The sequence below is a fragment of the Paramisgurnus dabryanus genome, chromosome 8 (assembly GCF_030506205.2).
Source record: "Paramisgurnus dabryanus chromosome 8, PD_genome_1.1, whole genome shotgun sequence".
NCBI lineage: Eukaryota > Metazoa > Chordata > Actinopteri > Cypriniformes > Cobitidae > Paramisgurnus > Paramisgurnus dabryanus.
This window is the reverse complement of record NC_133344.1, coordinates 4,383,227-4,407,958: the sequence shown is the minus strand read 5'-3', so window position 1 is coordinate 4,407,958 and position 24,732 is coordinate 4,383,227. Positions and strand designations below refer to the sequence as shown.

The 24,732-nt window shown below is 38.3% G+C and overlaps 2 protein-coding genes across 3 annotated transcripts; both read right to left on the bottom strand.

The window, feature by feature from the left end:
- Positions 1–471: 471 nt before the first annotated feature.
- LOC135771659 (uncharacterized) lies at positions 472–12,502 on the bottom strand. 2 transcript variants are annotated; one of them, XR_010542977.2, is made up of 3 exons: positions 12,352–12,502; positions 5,764–11,885; positions 472–5,297 (listed from the first exon to the last, which is right to left on the bottom strand). XR_010542977.2 is itself a non-coding variant. In XM_065281985.2 (2 exons), the coding sequence occupies exon 2, from the start codon at positions 10,122–10,124 to the stop codon at positions 6,099–6,101; it is 4,026 nt and encodes a 1,341-aa protein (XP_065138057.1). In that variant the 5' UTR covers positions 10,125–11,885; positions 12,352–12,502; the 3' UTR covers positions 472–6,098. The 2 variants fall into 2 exon arrangements, 1 of the variants encoding a protein (XP_065138057.1); XM_065281985.2 differs by having other exon boundaries at positions 472–11,885.
- Positions 12,503–12,634: 132 nt separating this feature from the next.
- On the bottom strand, positions 12,635–24,146 carry LOC135771704 (uncharacterized). Its single transcript, XM_065282076.2, has 2 exons — positions 23,732–24,146; positions 12,635–14,061 (listed from the first exon to the last, which is right to left on the bottom strand). Exons 1-2 carry the CDS (start codon positions 24,015–24,017, stop codon positions 12,776–12,778), a joined length of 1,572 nt encoding a protein of 523 aa, XP_065138148.1. The 5' UTR covers positions 24,018–24,146; the 3' UTR covers positions 12,635–12,775.
- Between the last annotated feature and the right edge of the window lie 586 nt (positions 24,147–24,732).

Sequence of the window (24,732 nt, the reverse complement as noted above, 5' to 3'; positions counted from 1 at the left end):
TCAGACTGATGTTTTTCATTTTCGAGCTGTTTAATGGTAAAACCTGAATTTTGTAATTTCATAATTCACTCATAATTGATGAAAAACAACTCAGGAGGGGAAGTAAATTGTGGCAGAGTAAATCTGAAATTACTCTAAATAGGGTTAAATTGCAACCGAGTCAATTTCTTTTAGCTCTGAACCGAGTAAAATGGTACTAGAGTTGTTTTTAAAAAACACTACATAGAGTCAAATATCACATGACAGAGTAAAATATTAACACTACATTGAGCATAATTAACTCTAAAAAAATAACTCTCAAAAGAGTAACTTTTACTCTTTTTAGAGAGGGACCAAATGTTATCTGTTATAGAGTAAAATTTTCTTCAAATTGAGTAAATTTTACTCTGGCAAATTTCCTGTGTAGTTTTGGACTTTAAGGCGTCCATTGCATGTTCATAATTTAGAGGAAAGGCACAAAATACAAATATCTAAGTTCAAATATTTATTGATCAGATATGAAAAAGTTTTACAGCGCGCTGGGTCGTCTCAAGCGGCGAACGCACAGCATTTGGGAAAACATTTATTTATAGAGTATGTTACGTCGTCCTTCTTCTTAGAATCTCCACCCACAAAGGCTGCTTTTCCTCGTGAATCTGACTCCATCACCACACCCAGTTTCAGCCTGCAGGCGAAGATAGACACACACAGACAAAGAAAAAACAAACTGTTCTCCGCTCATCCCTGAGAGCCATGCAGTCCGTCACTTCCTCCCTAGTACTCCTCCACTTCACATATGGTTGACTTCACATAGCATGTTATAATGCTTTCTTAAAAACAAATCATTAATAAAACGTTCATTTATTCATAAAAAACATAAGCTGTAAGATGAAAGTGATTATTATGTAAAACATATTTCAATATCATAGCATCATTTCATTATTCGTAAAATTGGTTATATGAATAAGGCACACATTAACTTCTTTAGATAGATAAACACATTAAATCTTTTACTGCAATACTACTTCTAAGCAAACACTTTAATCATTATTAAAAAACCATCAGTTAGGGAAGAAAACACACACACACACACAAGATTCTGTTCTTCAAGGTTGAGCTGCCATGCCCCCATTAGGTTATTCTGTATGCAACCTTCATTTAATTGGTTAATACACATTTATCAAAGACAACATCTTATATTTATTACATCAATTATTCAATGATTAATACTGATTAAGTAAGAAATACATTGCATATTTTATCCTGTGAATATTAAAGCATTGGTTAATAACATGGTTGCCTGTTTGCTTTCCCCCTCAGGCCTCTTTTATCTTGATCATTTCCAGACGTAAATTCCTAGCTATTCCTCCTTGCAGCTTTTTACACACACACAAAAGCTGGTAACTTTCCACTCTCAAACACAAACACCTCATTTTTACATAATAGCTCAGTGCATATATGAAACACACAATGTTTATAGAATAAAATGATTAATTAAAGAAATATAAAATGGAACAAAATCAATTTCCACAGTCCTTATTTGGACATCTTTGTAACTTTAACACTTTTGGCAATCAGCATGAAATGTAGGCAGTAAATATGTAAAACATAATTATTCAACAACACAACAATACTCCATTGTTCATGAATTGGTTAAATGCATTCATTAGTTAAACATACAAATTTTCACGTTCTCTAAATATAACATAGTTATAAAGCAAACAACTTGTTTATTGAAACCATCTGTTCTGCGTGTTTTCCCTTCAGGGCTTTGTTATCAGCGTTTGCTGATTTCTCCCCCAACCGAAACCACAGCCTCTCAACTTTCACACACACAGACAGCTTTTTTGTACTCAGCACAGGAATCATTATTGTAACACTACACATGAATTAAGATTATAAACAGCACGATTAGTAAAACAAAATCAAATCCCACAGTAGGCAAACGTCCCCTAAACGTCCCGAAAGTCCGCTGACCGGCCTGCGAACGTCCCTGTGAGAGTACAGGTGCCCTACACAATGACCTTTTTTTGTTAGCTGGGCTGGCTGTCCAATGACATGGTTGGCCCAACGTTGTTTTAGTGGTTTTTAAGTTGGCAGAAGGTTGGTAAGGTATTTTTTAGGTTGGCAGAAGGTCTGCTGGGCGTCCAATGACAGTGATAGTAATCAATACACCAAAAAACCATGGTTACTACACTTGAACCACAATAAAACCATGGTTAATTTGCGTAAGGGCTCCTTGTACTTTCTTTACTCATGCCTAAAAACTGTCAAAATCACTGTCAAAAAACAATACTCAGTGACTGTTAACATACACATACAACAAACAAATGAAGACAGATATATATTTATGTTTAATATATGTATAATATAGGTATCTTATATATAATATTGACAATATTTGTTTAATATATAGAGACATATACATTTATATTTAATATTGCAAACATAACAGACGAGAATCTAGCAAGACATCTGACTTGATTATGTCATACTACAGGACGGGCTGTCACACCACAGGACTTTTTCACCTTGGCAGCCATTTTGAGTCATTGCTATACAAGACTGAGCTTGGACATTACAGTAACTGAATAAGTTCATTGTTTTAAACCTGAATATGATTATTATTTTTTTTATATTTTTCTTTTCTGTTGAACTAGATCAGTCTCACCACAGGACTATCAAAAATTGACACGTTCATGGTCTGAAAGAAATTAGGAAATTTATCAAATTAATAAGAGATTAACACTCACCTTTTAACCTCTTTAGCACATCCAAACATCTGGGGGATTTCCTGGTAAAGGGGTTGACTAAAAGACCCCTATGGCTGTCCATGTAACTGCCATTACAAAAATCTAATATACTATGTCACACTGCAGGACAGCATTTGTGTTTCAAAACTAAATGTACTGTAAATGTTATTTTAGTACTTTTTAGCATTTTGAAAACGTAAGTTAATTAAGCAAATACATACAAAATAATGCCAAGGCATTTATTAGCTGCTCCAAACATATCTGCTTTATTTTACTAATATTTACATTTGATGAGTAATTGCAGCTGACCATACCAACGTTGGCCCAACGTTGTATTTCTGTCAGATAGGTTGGGCCAACGTAACCAACCAATATTGACGTTGGCCCAACATCTGTTTGCTACCTGGGTAGTTACTGTTGCTACGCCTGTCAAGCTTTCATGCCTGGCAAGTCTATTACCGGTGTCAGACATTCCCAAGGAAATAATTGGTAATTTTTGGTGAACAGGTGAAATATCTGAGAGCAAGACCATACTGCAATATACATTTAAGAAATATATCCACAACATAATATGCAGCCGAGTAAATATTTTAATCAAAATTTAAGAGAAAGTCTATAGGTCCCAGTGCAAGCAGCAGCTTTCAAATTGAAAACACACAAATTGAGGAACAGCTTTGTTCATGCACAGCAGAGTAAATGAAATTTGTGAAAATAATCTAATAATTATAAATCAAACAGCATATCCATAAATCTTGTTAAATAAACACAATCTTCTCTTTTAATAGATTGGTAGGATTAGTATCAAGCATGTTGTTGTTTCAGATGATTCGATGATTTTTGAGCAATCTTGTTTAGTTATTGTAATAAATAGGAGTTGATATTTGGGTTAACTATGTGCTCTCTAATGCGATAGCGTAGCAGGCGGTTGTATGATTTTATTTTTTCTCTAACAGTATTGATTTTGAAGAAATTCATAAATTCATCACTCCTGAATTGTTGACAGATGCTTTCTGTAATGGGTCATTCTACGAAAATGCCAATCTTTCTGTCACTAGCCTTTACAGAAATATTACACTTTAAACACTTGGTTACAATTTTTTATATTTTAAAATGAAACTATGTTATTTGAACAATTCATCTCATGATTTCATATGAAGCTTTTAGTTTAAGTCACTGGTATGACCTCCTTTATTGTTTGGGAATTGCAAAAAAAAAAATAGAATACAAAATGGATTAAACTACTTAATTTAGTGAGTATACAATGATTGACAACATGTGGTTTGATACTTTGAAGCAGCAATTTTGTTAAATGCAGTTTTCATGAAAATTGTCACTGGTGTTACTGTCACTGGTGATTTGTTGTGTCACTGATGTTACTGTTTTTTTTTTCTTTCACATTAAATAAAATCTTTCACATGTGACATGATGATAATTTTAAATGCATTGAATTCTGCTACACTTAAGAATTAAGCTTTAAAGCTGAAAAATTATAAATAATATTCCATTAACACCTTTAATATTGCTAAAGAAGTAAGGTAACATCAGTGACAAAAAATGGTGTATGCAGGCTTTAAGTACATGCACACAAAAAATAAAAAATCATTAAGCTGTCATTTGTACTCATATAGTCAAAGAGTAATCTAATAATGTGGTCCAAGTTTAAATGTTAGAAAAAAAAACATCTTGACATACCAAAAGTGGAAATTTCTGTAGAATGACCCTAGTATGTGTTTATTACTGCTTTAAAATGTAGTGGTTTGTATGATCGCAATTGTAAGTCTTCTAGTGATGCTGAAATCTGTAGAAATTAGGAGAGTACATTTTTTAGTACCTAAATTTCCTTTCATAATCTCTTCTCACTTGACGCGTTTTTCACTGCTACGTAACGCAGAGGAACTCCCACTGCCAATAGTTCAAGTTCAGTCAGGCAAATTAAGAAAGATCACGGCTTTAGTCAACATGTAGGCCTATATTAAAATAAACTAATATATAGATTGTGTAGAATTTTTTTAATGTTGTGTTTTTATTATTTCCTTCCAATCTGTAATACCACACTGTAGCCGATGCCTGTATAGTCCTTTAAATAAAATTCTGTTAAATTCTTAATAAATAAAAGTTGTTGTTTTAAGTAATCAAAAACTTATCAGTTACATTACTTTTATATTGTGCTTACTAAATACTTTTTTATGAAGTAATTTGTAACTGTAACGGAATACACTTTTAAAGTAACCCTCCCAAGCCTGGTTACTTGTGATATTGATCATAATTTGATTATTTGTTCTTATTTTACCATTAACTTGTTTTTTTAACAATATTTAAAAGTTTTTGTTGTCATAACCTTATTAAGGTCACTGTAGCTTTACAAAAACTGACTGTTGATTAACAATACATGAAGAAACTTATGTATGGTAGTTTTCACCACATAAATCAATTGAAGGTTCCAGACACTGGCCCACCAAAGGATGTCCGATTAGAGACTAGGCGAAGACTGTCAATTTCTAGGAATAACCCTTTTATTGTTACCACTCAACTGATTTCTAAAGATGAGTGTATATGTGTGGTTTTCTATAAACAAAGATAAAAGTATACACATAAGTACAGACATAATAATATATTGCAAAAATAAATACAGTAAGAATACTACCACAGTGAACTATAAAATACTGTTTTAAGACTTAAACCTTGACTGAATAACAGCGTCATATAGGTTCCATATTATAGAGCCGACTCGCATCTGAAACCTGACACCTTGTTAAGGTTCTCGTGCTGCTGGCGCGAGGCTGCTCTGTCTACACTAGTTGCGCCGGAGCATTGCAAACAATTAACTTAATAAAACTAAATAAAATACAACAAATGTCTAAATATACTTCTCACGATAACATTAGTTATTAAACATATGAATAACCGTATGAATAAACATAAACGTATACACTTAACGTTACATCATGCACGTGAACAAATTAACATCACTGGCGCGTTTACACATGATTAAAACTCTTAACACACATGTATTTAAACATGACACACTTACGTCGGCATGTACGCACAACACATCATCAAACAGGCGAATGCACGTCTTATTAATTATACTGCAGCAAACTTTGATAGTGTCTCCGCATCCTGCTAAACTCCGCTGCTGTCTCTGTGAGGGAGGGGTAGATCACTTGCGTTGTTATCTGAACGCTCATTGGTCCAGGCAGGATAACGCGTGCATGTGTGTCTCATTGCATAGCGGACAAACAGAGAGGAAATGTAATATTAGTGAGATAGAAATAGCCGTTTTTACAGCCGCCCCCATATTTCCGTGTGAAATATGTACATTTCCAAAAGGCTTCTATGCTGCTGTGAAATGTATTGTTATTTTATTTAGTCAGGAATTGCAGTTAATTGTATAAGCCGTGCAACTGGTCTGGTGTATGTTTTGTCCCCCACCTTAACTCTGGCTATCCTCACTTTAGTATCAGCTCCAGGGATGATTTCTTTGACTTGTCCTACTGGCCAAAGAGCTCTGGGTAGTTGGGGGTCAATAATCAGTACAGTAGTACCAAGTTGGATGTCTACTGAGTCCTTCTGCCATTTCTGACGATTCTGAAGACCAGGGAGGTAGAATTTAAGGAAACATTTCCAAAATTGGTCTGCAAGGATCTGACTATGACGCCATCGACGTCGGCTGACCAACTCAGACTGTGGGTATATTGTCAGAGGGAGTGAAGCGTCTGGCCGCCCCATCAGGAGACAATTTGGAGTAATTGGGTCTGCGTCTGACACATCCGAGGAAGCATAGCCCAGTGGTTTTGAGTTCAAGATTCCTTCAATTTCCACAAGCACCGTTTGGAGGACCTCAAAGTTTACTGATTGAGCTCCTAGAGTTACTCTGAGGGCATTTTTCAGTGAGCGGATTTCTCGCTCCCAGCAACCTCCAAAGTGCGGTGAGTTTGGAGGGTTGAAATTAAATTGAATCTGTTGACTAGCTAATTGTCTTTGCAGTTCTGGGACTAAAGCTACGAATGCTTCCTTTAGTTCCTTTTCACCTCCCTTAAAGTTGGTGCCTTGATCTGACCACAGCTCATGGGGTTTCCCTCGTCTTGCTGTGAACCGTCGGAGGGACATAAGAAAGGAGTCTGCCTCGAGACTATGCAGAAGGTCAATATACACTGCACGGGTGGTAAGGCACTTGAATATAATTCCCCATTTTTTCTCGTTGCGACGACCTACTTTCACTACATAAGGACCAAAACAGTCCATGCCCGTTGAATAAAAGGCAGGTTTAAATAGGCGTAGCCTGGCAGGGGGGAGGTCTGCCATTTTTGGTACTTCTGGTTTTTTTCTCCATTTTTGACACTCAAAGCATACTCGCTGCCAATGTTTTATGGCTGCTCTGCCACGAATAATCCAGTATTTCCGGCGAATTTCAGCAAATACCCTCTCAGCACCTGAGTGACAGAGTTTTGTGTCATAGCTTTGTATGATAAGATTAGTGATTGGATGTTTGGGGTCAAGCACGATAGGGTGTTTACTGTCTGGATCAAGATATGGACTGTGCCGTAGACGTCCGCCCACTCTGATTAAGCCTATCTCTGTATCGAATTCTGGGTCTAGATCTCGTAGGCGGCTATTACGAGCAAGGGGTTTGCCATTCTTTAGTAGTTCAAAGTCAGATGGGAAACATTCCTGCTGGGCTTGTTGCAGAACAGTCATCTCAGCTGTTTTGTAGTCGCTGGCTGTTGGGCTACTGTTCGCCGCCCCGTGAAGGGCAGTAGACTCTACTAGCTCCTCAAAGGTTTTAAACTGACTAAAATCTGAGAATGTAAAGCAGGCTAAAGTACAGGAATCCTTTTTACGTACTTCAGTATCATCTATGGCCACAGGGTTTGGAGATTTGGGCCACATATTAGATGGATCTTTTAGGAAGTTTGGTCCCTCACTCCAACGGCTGCTTGTACCAAGCTCCCAAAGACTCTTACCCCTTGTGATGTCATCAGCTGGATTACTTAATGAAGGCACATATCGCCAGCTGTGTGGTTCAGTGAGGTCTTGGATTTCCGCCACTCGAGTACCCACGAATACCTTAAACCGACATGAGTCAGACTGCAACCATGTGAGGACAGTGGTGGAGTCAGTCCATAAGGTGATGTGTTCTATGCTCAGGGTTAACTCTGTTTGAAGTACTGTAGCGAGTTGAGCCCCAGTAAGAGCAGCACACAGTTCCAAGCGAGGAACAGATTGTTGTTTTTTGGGAGCTACACGTGATCTTGCTGTTATGAAAGCTACCTCTACCTCCCCATGCTGGTCCTCAGTCCTGAGATATGCAACTGATCCATATGCACGTTCAGAGGCATCGCAGAAGATGTGTATTTCTCTTTTACTCATCTCTGTGTCTTTCAAGGGACTGGAGTAACATCGAGGGAGGTTTATATACTGTAATGATGGTAGCTCTTCTTGCCATACGGTCCAAGCTTGCAGTAAATCACTGGGCAAGTGTGGGTCATCCCAATCACGTTTTTTGTCCCAAAGACGTTGCACAATAATCTTGGCTCGTGTGGTATAAGGAATGAGATAACCCAAAGGGTCATACTGACTAGCCAGAATCTTGTAGATATGTCTCATGGTTGTGTCAGTGCTTCCTATGGCCCGGTATTTGTAGGAGATAGAGTCAGTCTCCTGGTTCCAGAGGAGCCCCAGAGTGGATTCTTGCATGTTTGTTCGTTCTTGAGAAATCCAGAGCTCTGTACTGCCAGAAATAGCCTCTGCTGGAAGGTGACTTATTGTTGAGAGTTTATTGCTGGACCACTGTCTCAGCTCAAAGCCTCCATCTGCCAGTACATTCTTGATTCGGTCAACAAACTGTTTTGCTTCTTCTGTTGAGGTGAAACTTTGTAGACAATTGTCTACATAGAAGGATTTCAGGACAGAATGGCGGATGTCATCACCAGGTTGGCTATTGTCCAGCACGTGTTTTTGCAGGGCAAAGATAGCACAACAGGGGCTGCATGTGGTGCCAAATGGCAGAACGTGCCATTCATACACACTGGGTTGTCCCTGCAACTTCAGATCTCGCCAGAGGAACCGCAGTAGTGGTCTGTCTTCTGGAAGCAATCTTATCTGGTGAAACATTCCTTTTATGTCGCTGCTGACGGCAACTGAATGTTCTCTGAATCTGAGTAGAACGGCAAGTAAAGATGGGCCCAACACTGGTCCAGGAAGCAAATACTCATTCAGGGATATACCCCGATGCTGGAATGAGCAATTGAAAACTATCCTGTTTTTCTCATTGTGCTGCACCATATGGTGTGGGATGTACCAGGAGTATGCACATCCTGAATCTTCTGACTCAACATTATGTGCCACTTTGCTCACATAGCCAGCATGATCTAGTTTTGAAATTTCAGCTATATAAGCGGCTGCTTGCTCTGGATTTTTTGTCAGTCTTCTCTCAGTAGATCGCAACTGTGATAAGACAGCTTCTTTTGGTGCTTTCATTTCGGGCATGTTTTTAGCACGCAAGAGGGGAGTTGCATATCGCTTGACACCATCCACATTGACCCTGATTGTTTTAGTTTCTAGAAGTTCCACTGCCTCCTGATCCCTTTTGGAGCGAATGCATGCTTTTTCGCTGCGCCATGGTAGGACATCCATTTGCCATAATTTCTCCACTTGTTTTTGGAGATCTGATTGTGGGGAGGAAACTGAGGCAAACAGGCATTGTTGATCAGTCATCTCTAACCGCATGTGTTGAACCGGACCCTGTAATGTCCAGCCCAGACGAGTTTTTACAGCAGCCGGTCCCCCTGGTGGGCCTAGCCTCACCGGTTCCACTGGGGTGATTAGATGGGGGTAATCAGACCCGATGAGTAGGACTGGACAGACTTCATTAAAGTCATGCAGAGGAAGCCCTTTAAGATGCTGATATTTCTCTCTCAAAGTCTTTGCAGGGTGTGTGTGTTCGGCTAAACTTAACTTTTGAGCTGTGAAGGCACCCTTAATGAGATATCTTTTACTGGGCTGACCTATTGGAGAGACTGTGAATGAGACTGTTGCACCACTGAGTACTTGCAACTCCTGCCTGACTGTTCGCAGTGGGAGATCCTCAGGCTGTCCTTTGAGGCCCAGCTGTTGAGCAGCATTGTGGAGGATTATGGTTCTTTCAGATCCATCATCTTGGATAGCGTATGCAATCATCCTACGTTTCCCATTTCTGAGGATCACTTTGCTGATTTTCAGTAATACCTTCCGATTGGCTGGGGGTTTATGAATGAGCAGAATTTCGTTCATGGTGTTCAGCAGACAGGAGTTTGTTGCCTCTGTTTGCTCTACAGTGGGATTCTCTGTACCCTTGAGACTGATGTCATGTAAAACCATGAGGTGTCGGCTATTGCACTGTTTGCAACGCATTTTGAGGTTACACTCTGCTGACTTATGGGTTCTACCACAGCGCCAACATCTGTTGTTATCTTTCACCCAGCTTCGCTTTTGATCAGCTGTGAGCTGCTTGAAGTTGGTACAGTTATAAGTTGGTACGTCTCTCTGTTTCGCGACACTGGGGCTCTACGGTTGTCGATTGCAAATCTTGTGCTATCCTCCTGCACCTCAATTTCAAACTCCAGCCAGTCTGAAAGGTCCAACAAAGTAGGAATAGGCACACTCTGAGGATGTGCAAACCGCCTGAAGCCTGATCTCAAATCATGTGGCAACTTCCCCAGCAATCGTGAAACATGTGAGCCACACTGTAGTTCGTAGCTGCCATCACTTCCTAACTGCTCCAGCATACCCACCAGTGAACGAACTTTGAGAGCAAACAGTCTAAAAGCCTTTATATCCCCGCTGGCTATGTTTGGACCATCCATAAATTCTGCAATGCGTTGCAATGCCAGTTGGTGTGGTTGACCATACTGCTGGTTTAAGGCAGCCATTGTCTTGCTGTAGGGATATTGTGAATGGCTATATGAGTCAGCAATGAGTAATGCCTCCTCTAATTTCAAATGGTCCATTAGAATCTGGAATTTGAATCTTTCAGTTGCTTGAGCAGGTAGGATGTTGTCCAGAGCAAGTTTTAATCGTGCAAACTCTCTTGGGTTAGGGCGGACAAAATCAGGTATTGTGGGGGCTGGACCTCTATACATCACCTCTTGCTCAGGTGGGGGTGATGGGCTGTGTGGCTGACATGGTATTTCATAGTCCTTGGGGGTGCTATACGGGTCCCACCTCGAAGTGTGTCTGGATGTTGGATCTTGAGAGTCATCCTCTATTGATGCATGAGCTCCTTGGGGTATGTGGTATGGAGAGGGACTTAATTTAGTTCGTGGGGCCACCGCTGGCGTTGAATGTTGTGTAGGAACTGTGAGCCTATCCCTCTGAGATCTGAGACTCGGAACTGGTACAGGTCTGAAGCTTATATCATCAGACTTGGCATATACGTGAACACGTGGTGCAGGTATAGGATGACTTGGACTATGCTGCCTTGAAGGGATGATAGGTGAAAGAAACTGAACAGTACCATGTTGCTGCCTCATCTGACTTTGTAATTGTTTCATTTGTTGTTTGAGTTCGGTGAGCTCCTGTTCATATTGATCATTTTTGCTCTGAAAGGTGTCCCTTTCCTGCTGTACCATCTGTAGAGTATGCTGCATTTTATCATACGATTTGCGCATCTCCTCGTTCTCCCTCTTCAGTTTGTCTGATCGGGTTTCCCACTGTTCTTCATCTGACAATGGGTGCGGACTGTCAAAGCCAAACTCTGGTAGTTTTGGGATATGGGGAGCTGCTTGTTCTTTCTCTGTGCATTTAGCCCTTTGGGTTGAAGACGTGAGTGGTAACATGGGTTGTGAAACAGCTTTTGGGAGATTGAAACCAGTGAGGTCATAATCCTCATATCGTGCGGGAAGAACCATTTTCCTTCTGACTCGCACATTTGGTTCATCCTCTGCATTGTGTGACATCTTCTACACCTTTTGTAAGTCAGAATCCGGCTCGAAGGACCATGAAGAAACTTATGTATGGTAGTTTTCACCACATAAATCAATTGAAGGTTCCAGACACTGGCCCACCAAAGGATGTCCGATTAGAGACTAGGCGAAGACTGTCAATTTCTAGGAATAACCCTTTTATTGTTACCACTCAACTGATTTCTAAAGATGAGTGTATATGTGTGGTTTTCTATAAACAAAGATAAAAGTATACACATAAGTACAGACATAATAATATATTGCAAAAATAAATACAGTAAGAATACACCCACAGTGAACTATAAAATACTGTTTTAAGACTTAAACCTTGACTGAATAACAGCGTCATATAGGTTCCATATTATAGAGCCGACTCGCATCTGAAACCTGACACCTTGTTAAGGTTCTCGTGCTGCTGGCGCGAGGCTGCTCTGTCTACACTAGTTGCGCCGGAGCATTGCAAACAATTAACTTAATAAAACTAAATAAAATACAACAAATGTCTAAATATACTTCTCACGATAACATTAGTTATTAAACATATGAATAACCGTATGAATAAACATAAACGTATACACTTAACGTTACATCATGCACGTGAACAAATTAACATCACTGGCGCGTTTACACATGATTAAAACTCTTAACACACATGTATTTAAACATGACACACTTACGTCGGCATGTACGCACAACACATCATCAAACAGGCGAATGCACGTCTTATTAATTATACTGCAGCAAACTTTGATAGTGTCTCCGCATCCTGCTAAACTCCGCTGCTGTCTCTGTGAGGGAGGGGTAGATCACTTGCGTTGTTATCTGAACGCTCATTGGTCCAGGCAGGATAACGCGTGCATGTGTGTCTCATTGCATAGCGGACAAACAGAGAGGAAATGTAATATTAGTGAGATAGAAATAGCCGTTTTTACAATACAGTTATGAGGTTTTTCTCCAGTATGAATTATCTTATGGACTTTTAAGTTACATGAATGAGTAAACGTCATGTCACACTGAGAGCATTTGAAAGGTTTATCACCTGTGTGAAGTCTCTGGTGCCTTAGTAAGTTTGAGTGATGACTAAAACTCTTCCCACAGACACTAGTGATGAAGTTTCTCTTCAATATGAACTCTCTGATGGGATTGTAAGTAACGTGACTGAGCAAATGTCTTGTCACACTGAGAGCACTTGAAAGGTTTTTCACCTGTATGAAGTCTCTGGTGCTTAAGCAAGTTTTGCCGTTGACTAAAACTCTTCCCACAGACACTACAGTGATAAGGTTTCTCTCCAGTATGAACTCTCTGATGGGATTGTAAGTAACGTGACTGAGCAAATGTCTTGTCACACTGAGAGCACTTGAAAGGTTTTTCACCTGTATGAAGTCTCTGGTGATTTAGTAAGTTAGTCTGTTGACTAAAACTCTTCCCACAGACATTACAGTGATGAAGTTTCTCTTCAATATGAACTCTCTGATGGGATTGTAAGTAACGTGACTGAGCAAATGTCTTGTCACACTGAGAGCACTTGAAAGGTTTTTCACCTGTATGAAGTCTCTGGTGATGTAGTAAGTTATGGTTTATACTAAAACTCTTCCCACAGACACTACAGTGATAAGGTTTCTCTCCAGTATGAACTCTCTGATGAACTCTGAATTGAGATGAATTAGAAAAACTCTTCCTACAGTAAGCGCAGACGTAAGGTTTCTCTCCAGTGTGAACTCTCTGATGGGTTATCAGATGACATTTATGACCGTAACGTTTATCACAGTATGAACACTGATAGAGTTTCTCTTTAATGTGAGTATTCTGGTGTGATTTTAATGAACCTGAATCCCTAAAGGTTTTGTCACATTCACTGCACTGATACGGTCTCTCATTGGTGTGTAAAAACACATGTGTCTTCAGTTTATAATTACAGCGAAATCTCTTCTCACAGTGAGGACACTCGTAAGGTTTTTCTCCTGTGTGAATTCTCTGATGAACTTTAAGATTTTCTTTGGTTCTGAAGTATTTTCCACATTCAGTGCAGTTGAAAGGCTTTTCACCAGTGTGTATCCTCATGTGAACATTTAGATCATAGGAAGAGACACAAATCTTCCCACACTGCTCACAGTGAAACTGCTTCTTCTTCTTCTTCTTCTTCCTCCTCCTCCTCTTCTTCTCTCTGTGGTCTTCTGAATGAAGTTTCTTCTCTTGTAAGGTAGTAAAGCTGATCTCAGATCTGGTGAAGAGTTTCTGTTCTGTGTGTTTTCTCTCATGTCTCTCTAAATGTCTCTGTGAGCTGAATGTCTTTCCACAGGTGATGCAGGAAAGAGTTTGTGCTGTCAGTCGCTCTTTTAATGTTGAGGACGTTATTTCTATATCCAAACATGAATCACTCTTCACATCTGAAAGAAACATGAAACAATTAAATTGTCTTTTCACTCTTATTTACACAAAGAAGGATGAAGAAGTGAGATTCTGTATCTTTTTCTAGATTCACACATATAGACAGAAGACAGGTGTCAGTGTTATTACAGCTGGGTCATTGCATATCAAATAAACCAACATTTGTAAACATATACAGCAATTGTTTTTTTTTATTATTTTGTTAATATTTTATTAAAATAGAGACAACATAATTAGTGTTAAATGACAAAACATAATTTAATGCATGATTATTTGTGAGTATTCCACTATTTTGAAGAGTTGTCAAATGGAGCAATATTTATTATTATTATTATTTTTAGAGACTTACAATCCTTTTTGGGATTCATTCTATATCACTTTTAAGTCTTTTTTAAAGGGATAGTTCACCATAAAAATGTTAATTTTATTATAAATCACATACCCCTATGTTGTTCTAAACCCCAAAAGTGCTCAGATTGTCTTTACATTTAGATATTTTTGATGAAAACTGGGAGTCTTCTGTCTGTCCCATAGACTTGCAGACGTACTATCTGGGATCAGTCGATCAATAATAATAATATAATTATTATTATGAAGCGATGAAAAACCTTTTGTGCTCAATATAAACGATTTTATTCAATTGTTTCTACTCCTTGGATGTTCAGTGTGTGTTAGAAAGGCTGCGTTCTGTGCGCATGTGCTCTTTTCCATTAGTGGTCGTCAGGGAGACTGATTCAGGGGTGCAGGGTTTCATATTTTATTGAAGCTTCCCTGGGTTCCGCCATTGATTAGCCGACCCCCACCTGCTGTTAGCATTCCATTGACTCCCATTCATTTTGGCATCACTTTGACAGCGATTAACTTTACATCGGATGCGTTTAAAGACTCCTTTTGTCCATTAATTATTTCTAAAGAAACACGAAAATGTATAAAAGGCTCCATTACCATGTATCTTACATTATGGCCCAGTAGAAGCAGTTTTTGTAAAAATAGGCTAACGATTTGCGTAACGAGTAGAGAAATTACCGTATGGACATGAGGAGAAGGTCGTAGGCAATCTTTAACTGTTTATGAGGTAATCGGGTGGACGTGAAGGCATAAAGTCAAGGGAGATTATTAATCAGAATTCTTACCAATATTTGTTCCTGTTCACGCTCACCGTTTCAGCAAGATTCGGTGGGTGATTCAGAAAAAAAATTAATGACAGGCTCGCCTCTCGCTCCTTGGTAACATCGGGCAAGGCAAAAAAGAGGGTAAAATCTGGTGAAGACGACTAGTAAGGCCATGTTTACATTAGAGCATTTGCGTTTTAAAACGGCATTTTAAAATGAAAACGATCCTCGTTTATACTGGCATTTTAAAAAGAATCTTCATCCACACTATACACCACCATAAACGCATGAAACATGACCAATCATGTAACTGGGCATGCGCATAAAAGTGTAAAATAACTTATTACTCTAATAATAGCTTACCTGCACGTTTACGCAGCCTAGGGGTGTGCGATATTGACAAAAATTTATAGCTAGATCCTTTGCCGGCCACTACAACAGACACTATTTTTTAACCTATAAAAATGTGTTTGGGAAAGTCTTATACTGTTCTATCTACCCCCTACAACATATTAATATGATTAATAGGTTAATTTTTATTTTATAACTAAACAGAAATGTCTTTATGATTTAAAAAGAAAGCATTCAAGTGAACAGTACTAAACAGTAGCGAACTTGAAGCAAAAAATAAATTTTAGCAAATGCAAACTTCAATCAAACATAGTAAGAGGTGAAGTATTAATTTAGCCTACCAGAAATGCTTATTGCATTAATTTTTAAAAGTGTGCGAGGTCCGTGCACGTCCTCCGCTAGCAACACACAAATAGCTAAAAGCGCAACGCCTAAAAGAGCATTATATATTAATGACGATAAGTTTATTGTTTTTATTAATTTATATTCACAAAACTTATCAACAAAACATCGATTCAAATTAAGAGACAAATTATCTGAAACGAAATTAATTTTAAAGTAGCAAACAAAACTTACATTAAACTGGAAAATAATTTCTGACCCATTACAATTCTCCCTTCATATTAGCATTTACAACGCCTATATGGCATTTAAAATTACAGTCTATCTTTCGTAAGCTAACTAAATTTAAACAAAACATAAACACTTATACTGTTCTAGCTCCCCCCTACAACATATTAATATGATTAATAGGTTAATTTTGATTTTATAACTAAACAGAAAGGTCTTTATGATTTAAAAAGAAAGCATTCAAGTGAACAGTACTGAACAGTAGCGAACTTGAAGCAAAAATAAATCAGCAAATTCAAACTTCAATCAAACATAGTAAGAGGTGAAGTATTGCTTTAGCCTTTACCAGAAATGCTTATTGCATTAATTTTTAAAAGTGTGCGAGGTCCGTGCACGTCCTCCGCTAGCAACACACAAATAGCTAAAAGCGCAACGCCTAAAAGAGCATTATATATTAATGACGATGAGTTTATTGTTTTTATTAATTTATATTCACAAAACTTATCAACAAAACATCGATTAAAATTAAGAGACAAATTATCTGAAACGAAATTCATTTTAAAGTAGCAAACAAAACTTACATTAAACTGGAAAATAATGTCTGACCCATTACAATTCTCCCTTCATATTGGCCTTTGCAACGCCTATATGGCGTTTAAAATGACAGTCTATCTTTCATAAGCTAACTACATTTAAACAAAACATAAACACATTAAACCCAACAATACTCAAACATTCATATAAAACAGACATTATCTATAAGGATACATGTTAAAACAATCCGATATAGCGTTTATAATAGCTGGTTGGTAGATGTTTACTATTTTTGGCAAAACCTCCGTAACAAACCAACATTTACATGAATAAAATAATTTTTACTTTGAAAATGATGCGCTGTCACGTTAACATCAGCTGTTCGTTTACATAAGACTCCGTCTATGTTCATTTACACTCAGAGCAACGTCTGAGTTCTCAAACTAAAACGGGGTCTTCAGCGTTTGCGAACGAATCCGTTTATGAGGGTCGAAAACGGTGATGTAGTGTAGATGAAAGGCGTAAACGTAGCAAAAGTAACGCGTTTTAAAGGATAAACGCATTAATGTAAACATAGCCTAATTAGATTAACATTAATCTTGTTTTCAATGCGGTAATAAATATGAAAGAAAAAAATCGATTCTGCTGTTTGAGAATCGATTTTGAATCGACCACATAAAAAAAAACGATTAATCGAAAAATCTATTTTTTGCCCAGCCCTACTACTAACGGAGTGGTCAGCGTACAGACACAGAATACGCTGGCAAGTAATTTGCGCATTTATACAGGCTGCTTTAGTATTGTTTACAATGTTTGAATAATGGGTAGGGCTCCAGACTGAGAGTAAATAGTCACATTTTGCAAGTATTTTTCCTGCCTATGCAACTACGTTTTATTAAAGGTAGCACTGGCGCGACTGGGAAATTGAAATATAATTATGTTAATATGATGCACTGGCAATTATGTCTACGGTGCATCCAGTCACTCTCCCTTGTTGCTGCCCCTCCCCTGAGCGATTTATCGTTTTGCGATTTTATCGGCCGATATTAGCATGTCGTAGATATATCTGTATTGGCGTAAAAGCCGCAGATATGCAGCCGATATGAAAGTTTTTCACAGAACAAAGAAATGCTTTTGAATGATGTAAGTACTTATTTGTCCAGCAGAGCCCGCTCCACTGTTTTGGTACTGGTGACCCAGGTCACTGTGTAGTGACACCAGCCAACCCCCCTTCACTTCAGTCACTGGTATTAAGGCGCGTTTGGTCAATTGGATTATAAGTGGACGAGAGAGAGACATTCCCGTTTACATTTGATGTTTTTAATCTGTCTCTTTTGTCCACTTGTGAGTTGTTAAAAACACGTTAGAAATGACGTGAGGCGGAGAACTGACGCGTTTAAACTGATGCGCAGGCAGGCACTAATAGTATGAGTTCACAGCTGCTTTTGTTGTTACTGGAAATGTTCATTTCAGAGAAATTGATTCATTTGAGAGCAGACACTTTAGTTTTATAAAAGTCTAAAGTCCGCGCCGAACTCTGTGGGTGTTATAAAACGTTGTGCAGAAGGCTACATTACACATTAGCCTACATCAGTATGTTGTCAGTCAAGCATTGTCTTCTTAATGGGAAGTTGCTAATTAACTTGTGAAGTACATAACTTACTGTAAAGCTAATAAACAATAACTCCATAAGTTTCCCTTTTCAATAAGTCCCGTATAACGTTATTCTCGTTAAAACTGCCAATGATTCATATATATATTTTTTGTTCTGTTTGTGTTTTAAAGTTATTTATAATAAGTCAAGTTTACGGTTTTGTGCACTGATGTCAGACTCATTTTGGATAATAAAAAGTTTATTGTTAAATTGTTAAACACACCTGCCTATATTACATATCTTCACGTCATTTTAAATGTTTGATCACCACATTTGTGACTGATAATTTCAAAAAAATTATTTTACTGTTCTATAAAATTAATAAATATTAATATAAGAATTTCGGCCTGTCTTTTTTTACTCCCTAATATCTGTATTGGCATCGGCCCAAAAAAAGCATATCGGTCGGGCTCTACCTTTCTATCATATCTCAGGGGCATATCACCGTACTCTCTGACAGTACATTCAAATAGGGGCGACAGGGTCAACGCTTGACGGAAGGCTGGTCTGAAGCATGGCCAACCATTTATACCTGGCATTTACATCAGTTTCTTTTGTCCACTTTCGACCGCTATTGTCCTGAATACTGTGAGGGGGTGGTCTGTGGAGACTGTGGGCGAGTCTCTCTGCTGTCATTTAAACAGGAGTGGGAGTAATGACGGTTTAAATTGCCAAAAAATTATATAATGTCAGAGTCCGCTGCTTGTGTTGTAAGTAAACATGCTGCACAGTGTTTTTTTACATGAATATGTAAGAGCTTTCTCTGATATTTCAGCACAATTGATGAAATGATTGCACAACTTTCATGCGCTCGCAAAATGAAACTAATGAAAGATGCAGAGACCAGCCGCTTTAGTTTTATCAATGAAAGCCTAAAGATAGCGCTGTACACTGTGTGTTTGCACTAGAAATCAGAAAAGATGTAAAATATTGTGCTCAGTGCCTCAGATTAGATAAATAGGGGGAGAAAAGGCGAACTTGTGTGGCTGTTTGAAGACATTCGACTACATGTGCGTTCACACCACAAAAACTATTCGGTCTAATGTGTTAAGTCGAAAACCTCTAAATGTGGTCGAAAGTGGAAGAGCTCAAAACATTTTAAACATCATTTACACCTGTTTTTAGCGTCACCCACTTGTGATACACTGGTGATTACAGCACAGGAATGTGATTTCTTTCCTCAAGTCTGTGTTTTAATGTAGCCTAAACTAGGGATGGGCATTTTCCAGTAATTAAATATTCGAATATTTAAGCTCATAAAGAACGAATATTCTAATATTCGTTTATTTAAATTACGTTAATTAAGACATACGTCAGTGTTTCCCATATATTGATTTATCTGTGGCGGGCCGCCACAAATAGATTTTTCATGATTCCCATTTACATTTTAATTTCACTATTTAAAACGGCTTAATTCATTGCAGCGAGCGCTCAGCGCGCCTCCATCCTTCCTCTCTCGTTGTGTGCGCGCCCCTGGCCCCCTCCCCTCTCTTTGCAGCACGCCTCTCTCACATAACAGTGAAAAGTATTTTAACTGTCACAAAAGGGAAAAATGCAAAATGTGCAGTACTAGTGGTCCTCCAGGACAGGTTTGAAAACCCCTGGTCTAAACGATATATCACCCACCTCTATTGTGAAACTAATAAAGTCTTGTTTCATGTTCCCCAACCTCGTCTGCGATTGGGTTCGTTCCCCGCTGTCTGACTTGGTCGTGATAGAGCGACCGGGTGGGCAGTTCATGAGAGTGAGACTTTGTTTAATATGTTTAATCTCAAAAGTAACCGAAAAGTAACCTGGTCCTGTATGTCAGTGCATTGTCCATGTCTGCTCTGCGGTGTCTTTTTCACTGCGTGAGAACCATGGTGAGGCGTGTAACCGACTCAGAACAATTGTTTTAATTAGTATTTAAAAATTCTTTATAGTAAAAAATAAAAATATTTTAATAACACGGTTTTGGCGGGTATAGTTCTAATGACGGTGTTCAACTATAACCGTCGGTCTCACGGTTATGTAATGACCGTCACACCCCTATTTGTTGCCAATCTATTTTTAACTCAAACAATTTCAAAAGCTTCTCCCTTACATCATATTCTCTTCATAAGAGGTGCCAAATCGTTAAAATAAACTTTAACACCCAGGAAGGAGGGCGCCCACTTGACAACCCAAAGGGTGCCATCACTCAATTGACCATCCCACAGAGTCTTAACGGTGCCTCAGGTAAGTATTAAGGGATATCAACATCAAGTACAATAGACCGGTATTGTTGGGTAAATGGGGTAGATAGTTTGCCACTGAACCTACCGACAGTGGGGCCTCTGGCCTTAGTCAAATGGTTTGGCGCATATGGTTTCGGTGAGATGTTGGCGTTTTCTTGTGGTCCGGTGTTGTTGTGTATATCGGTAGATAATATGCCACACAGAACCGTTTGCCACTGAACCTGCATTAATGACGACAGTAGTGCTTCTGGCCTTAGTCAAACGGGTTGGCGTGTATGGTCAGGTTGTGGTGAGATTCTGGCATTAGAGACTAAAGGGCGATTTATAGTCGTGCGTAGGTCCTACGGCGTAGCAGCGACGGCGTAGGTTCCGCGTCGGTTTTCATTTATACTAGTGCGTCGCCGTCCGCGTCGACGTGCAAACACCCGCGAAACCGCTGGTTGGCAGTAATCACGCGTGTATCCACAGTAGCAGCAGAAGTCGTCACAGAAGAAGAAGCTAAGCAAGTTAACCCACAAACGAAGACGAAATAGCAACTTGTTGTGTATAATTTGAGAAGACCAGCAATGATGGAAGTAAATAAACAGCAACTTATGTTTCAGTTTGAGTTAAATCACTCCTCAACTTGACTCATCTTTGTTTTCACCGTCTCAAACGGAAATACCTATGACGCAGTTTTTTTTACCTGACGGGAGGGGTTCTGGTGGACCAATCACAGCGCTTACGGTCCGCGTAGAGCCGACGCGCTGTTAGAAATTTTGTGAGGTGCGCGTCAAGCTACGCAGAGCTACGCACAGGCTACGGATAGCCTACGCCGTAGCTACGCCGTAGGACCTACGCACGACTATAAATCGCCCTTAAGGTTAGTTCATGTCAAGGGTTTATGCACCGAGTTACGACAAAAGAGCAACCTCAGGAGATGGAAGGACTGAGGAGAAGTGTGGCAGAGGGCACTATCACTTAACTGACCATCCCAAAGAGTCTCATCAGTGCCTCAAGTATGCATTAAGGGATATCAACATCAAGTCCTATACAACAGATCTTTTTTCCACACATATTTAAGTTAACGTTACTAAATGAAGAAAGAGATAAAAGAATTTGCTAAATTAATGAAGTCTCGGAGGAAAAGAGAGACAAATAAAACATTTTATTCACTTACCACAGCAGTAGCCGCCTAATATTAACTTTCTCCGTTTTTACATCAATCAAAAGCTTTTTTAATATTATATTCTCTTCATATAGATTTTAAAAACGATCAAAAACCACTAAAATATATAGGGATGCACCGATACCACTTTTTTGGAATACGAGTATGAGTACGAGTACTTGCATTTCAGTACTTGCCGATACCGATACTGAGTACTTAATAAAAAAAACATGATTTGAATTTACAGGTAACAGCTTTAGTCATATAATTTAACAAAAAAAACAAAGGACTAGTTTTCCAGTTTGTTGTAAACTCTGCCTCTTTGGACAACACAAGAGGCATTAACCCCTTACACGCCGCTCAAACATAGACATTTCTCAGACCGTGGTATCGATTCCAGGTATCGGGGGACTTTTAATGAGTACGAGTACTTTAGGAAATGTGGTATCGAGGCCGATACCTGATACCAGTATCGGTATCGCTGCATCCCTAAAAATATATATATATATATAAGTTACTAAATGACGAAAGAGAGAAAAGAAATTGGTAAAGTAATGTTTGTTTCTAAGATAAAATTAAACGACCGTAAGGTGAGTTCGCAACCGTGTGCTGGAGGAGAGGAGTAGAGAAGCGCGTGCTGCAGCAGTGGAGCGCACACGAATTGCGCACTTAAAGAATATAATGGATTTATTGATGTTTTCAATTTCCTTAAATATTTGTTGGATAGCAGCAGTACTGATCTATGGTGGCTGGCTGGTGGACATACTGCAACATTTAAAAAGCACACGTAAGCTCACAACACAACGAAATAAATGACAACACAACGGAAATGCCCCCGACCACTAGGGGGCTCTTTTGGCATAAAAATGTGTCACGCTGCCGCAATATTAGTAAGGTCGCTCTTAGCAATGAAACATTATCATAATAATGCGCTATTGGTGTGAATGGCTTAATGTGATTATTAAGTACACCGTCAAGACATGCGTTTGTATTCACGATGAAGTCAGGAAAAGCAGAGAAACCTATGCATTGTGCTATTAGTATCTATTGTATCTAGCTTTAAATATGCTATAGTATGTTTTTATTTAATTTCTTGTCTGCTTGTCTTAACTTTGTTACATTATGCATTTGTACAGTATGGCAAGTTAATTTGCAAAACACAGGAAAAGTAATAAAACTTATTTTTTAAAAAATTACTTATTTAAAAAAAAAGTTATTTTTTTAAAGACCTACACTGGTAGACCTATGATAACGTTTGAATAACGTTAGGGGAATGTTATTTTTAGTTTAGTTTAACATTCCCCTAACGTTAAACTAACCTAAAAATAACGTTAATTTTAACGTTATTTTAACGTTACTGTAAAGTTAAACTAACCTAAATATAAAGTTCTATTTCTGTAAAGAAAACTTTCCTGGCAAACAAAAACAAACCTTAAAAAATAACGTTATGTGAACCAAAAACTAACGTTAGGGGAACAATTTTAGAACAAAAAACTAATGTTAGGACAACGTTTTGGGAACCAAAAAATGTTAGCTGGGTTTCTTTATTCTCATTTCACATGTTCGTTCGTTTCTTGAAATTTGCATTCATTTTTATAGGCACAAAATTTATCCAATGACGCAACACATACCAGTAGAGACCATTATAGTTTCCATTACAACCAATAAAAATCCCATTAAAACTATTACATCCAATAGAATTTATGTGATGGTTTCTATCGTTTTTTTAGCAGGGAGGTTTTGGTTCCCAAAAAATAACCAAATACCATATGGGAACGTTCTGTGTTTGCTGGGCTCCCGGTTTTCATCAAAAATATCTAAAAATGTGTTCTGAAGAGAATCAAAGCACTTGGGGGTTTAGGACAACACAGACGTAAGTGATTTATGATAAAATGTTCATTTTGGGGTGAACTAAGCCAACATGCATGTTCCTCAATAAGTAGCCTATTAAATATAGCCTAAACTCCTTTAAAATTTACATTTTGGAGCTTTTGATTAGTGAGTTTGTGACTGAAAACCTAAAACAGGTGCTCACATGACAGTTAAAAGTCTAAAAAAAAACACGACAATAATTAGGAGACATACCTGATGGAATAAAATCATCATCTTCCTCAGTGCGATCTTCCTCTTCTGTGGGTTCAGTTTTGATTTCTGTGGGTTCAGTTTTGATTTCTGTGGGTTCAGTTTTGATTTCTGTTTTAATCTTCATCATGAGGTTCGTGCAGTCGATGAGTTTAACTGAACACATCTTCAGTTTGGTCTGCAGGATCTGCTGCTGTTCTCCAGCGTTACAGACAGAATCCAGAGACTCTGTGGAGGTTTGATCCTCCTGTAAGCTCTGTTTACTGTCACACACTGTAGTGTCCTGCATCGTCTTTACAATAAAATACACCGAGACAAGCCTCTGTTTACACTCAATGAAACACGCAAGATAGAAAAACACTGAGGATACAAAAACACATCACACTCGCGCTCTTTCTTTCTTTCTTTCTTTCTTTCTTTCTTTAGTGAGTTTATCTGCGGACTAAAGAGCTGTAGCGCCTCCTGCTGTACTGGAGACAGAAGACGCTCACTGCTTTACAATGGATTTAGCAAAACAAAAGATATGCCTTGAGATATGCCTTGTGGGATCGTGATTTCAGTGGTGTCTAAAGTTAGAATTTTTCAAAATCAGATACCCTGCCATTAAATGTAAAACGTACAGAACTAGCCGTTAATCATACATGAGTCATACAGCCCATACGAAATTTGCCGCACCAACATTATAGTCAGGAGCTTTATATATATGACCTAAATTCATAATCAGGTTAACTTATCCTCCCTTATGAAAAATAAACATGCAGTAAAGCTGTTTGATTACCATATGTTTACTACAAATACATGGCTATATAAAAATACAGTAGCAAAACTGTTTCTATTCTATTATCCATGGTAAGTTGTTATTTTCTATTTTATCATATAACTTCTGTTTTAAGATTATGAAATCTACAGTTTCCTTTTCTCCCGTAAAATAAACACATTTTTTTAAAGGAACCAAAAAAAATTTAACAAATTATTCTCTCTTGAATATGCAAATTAAAAGTGCA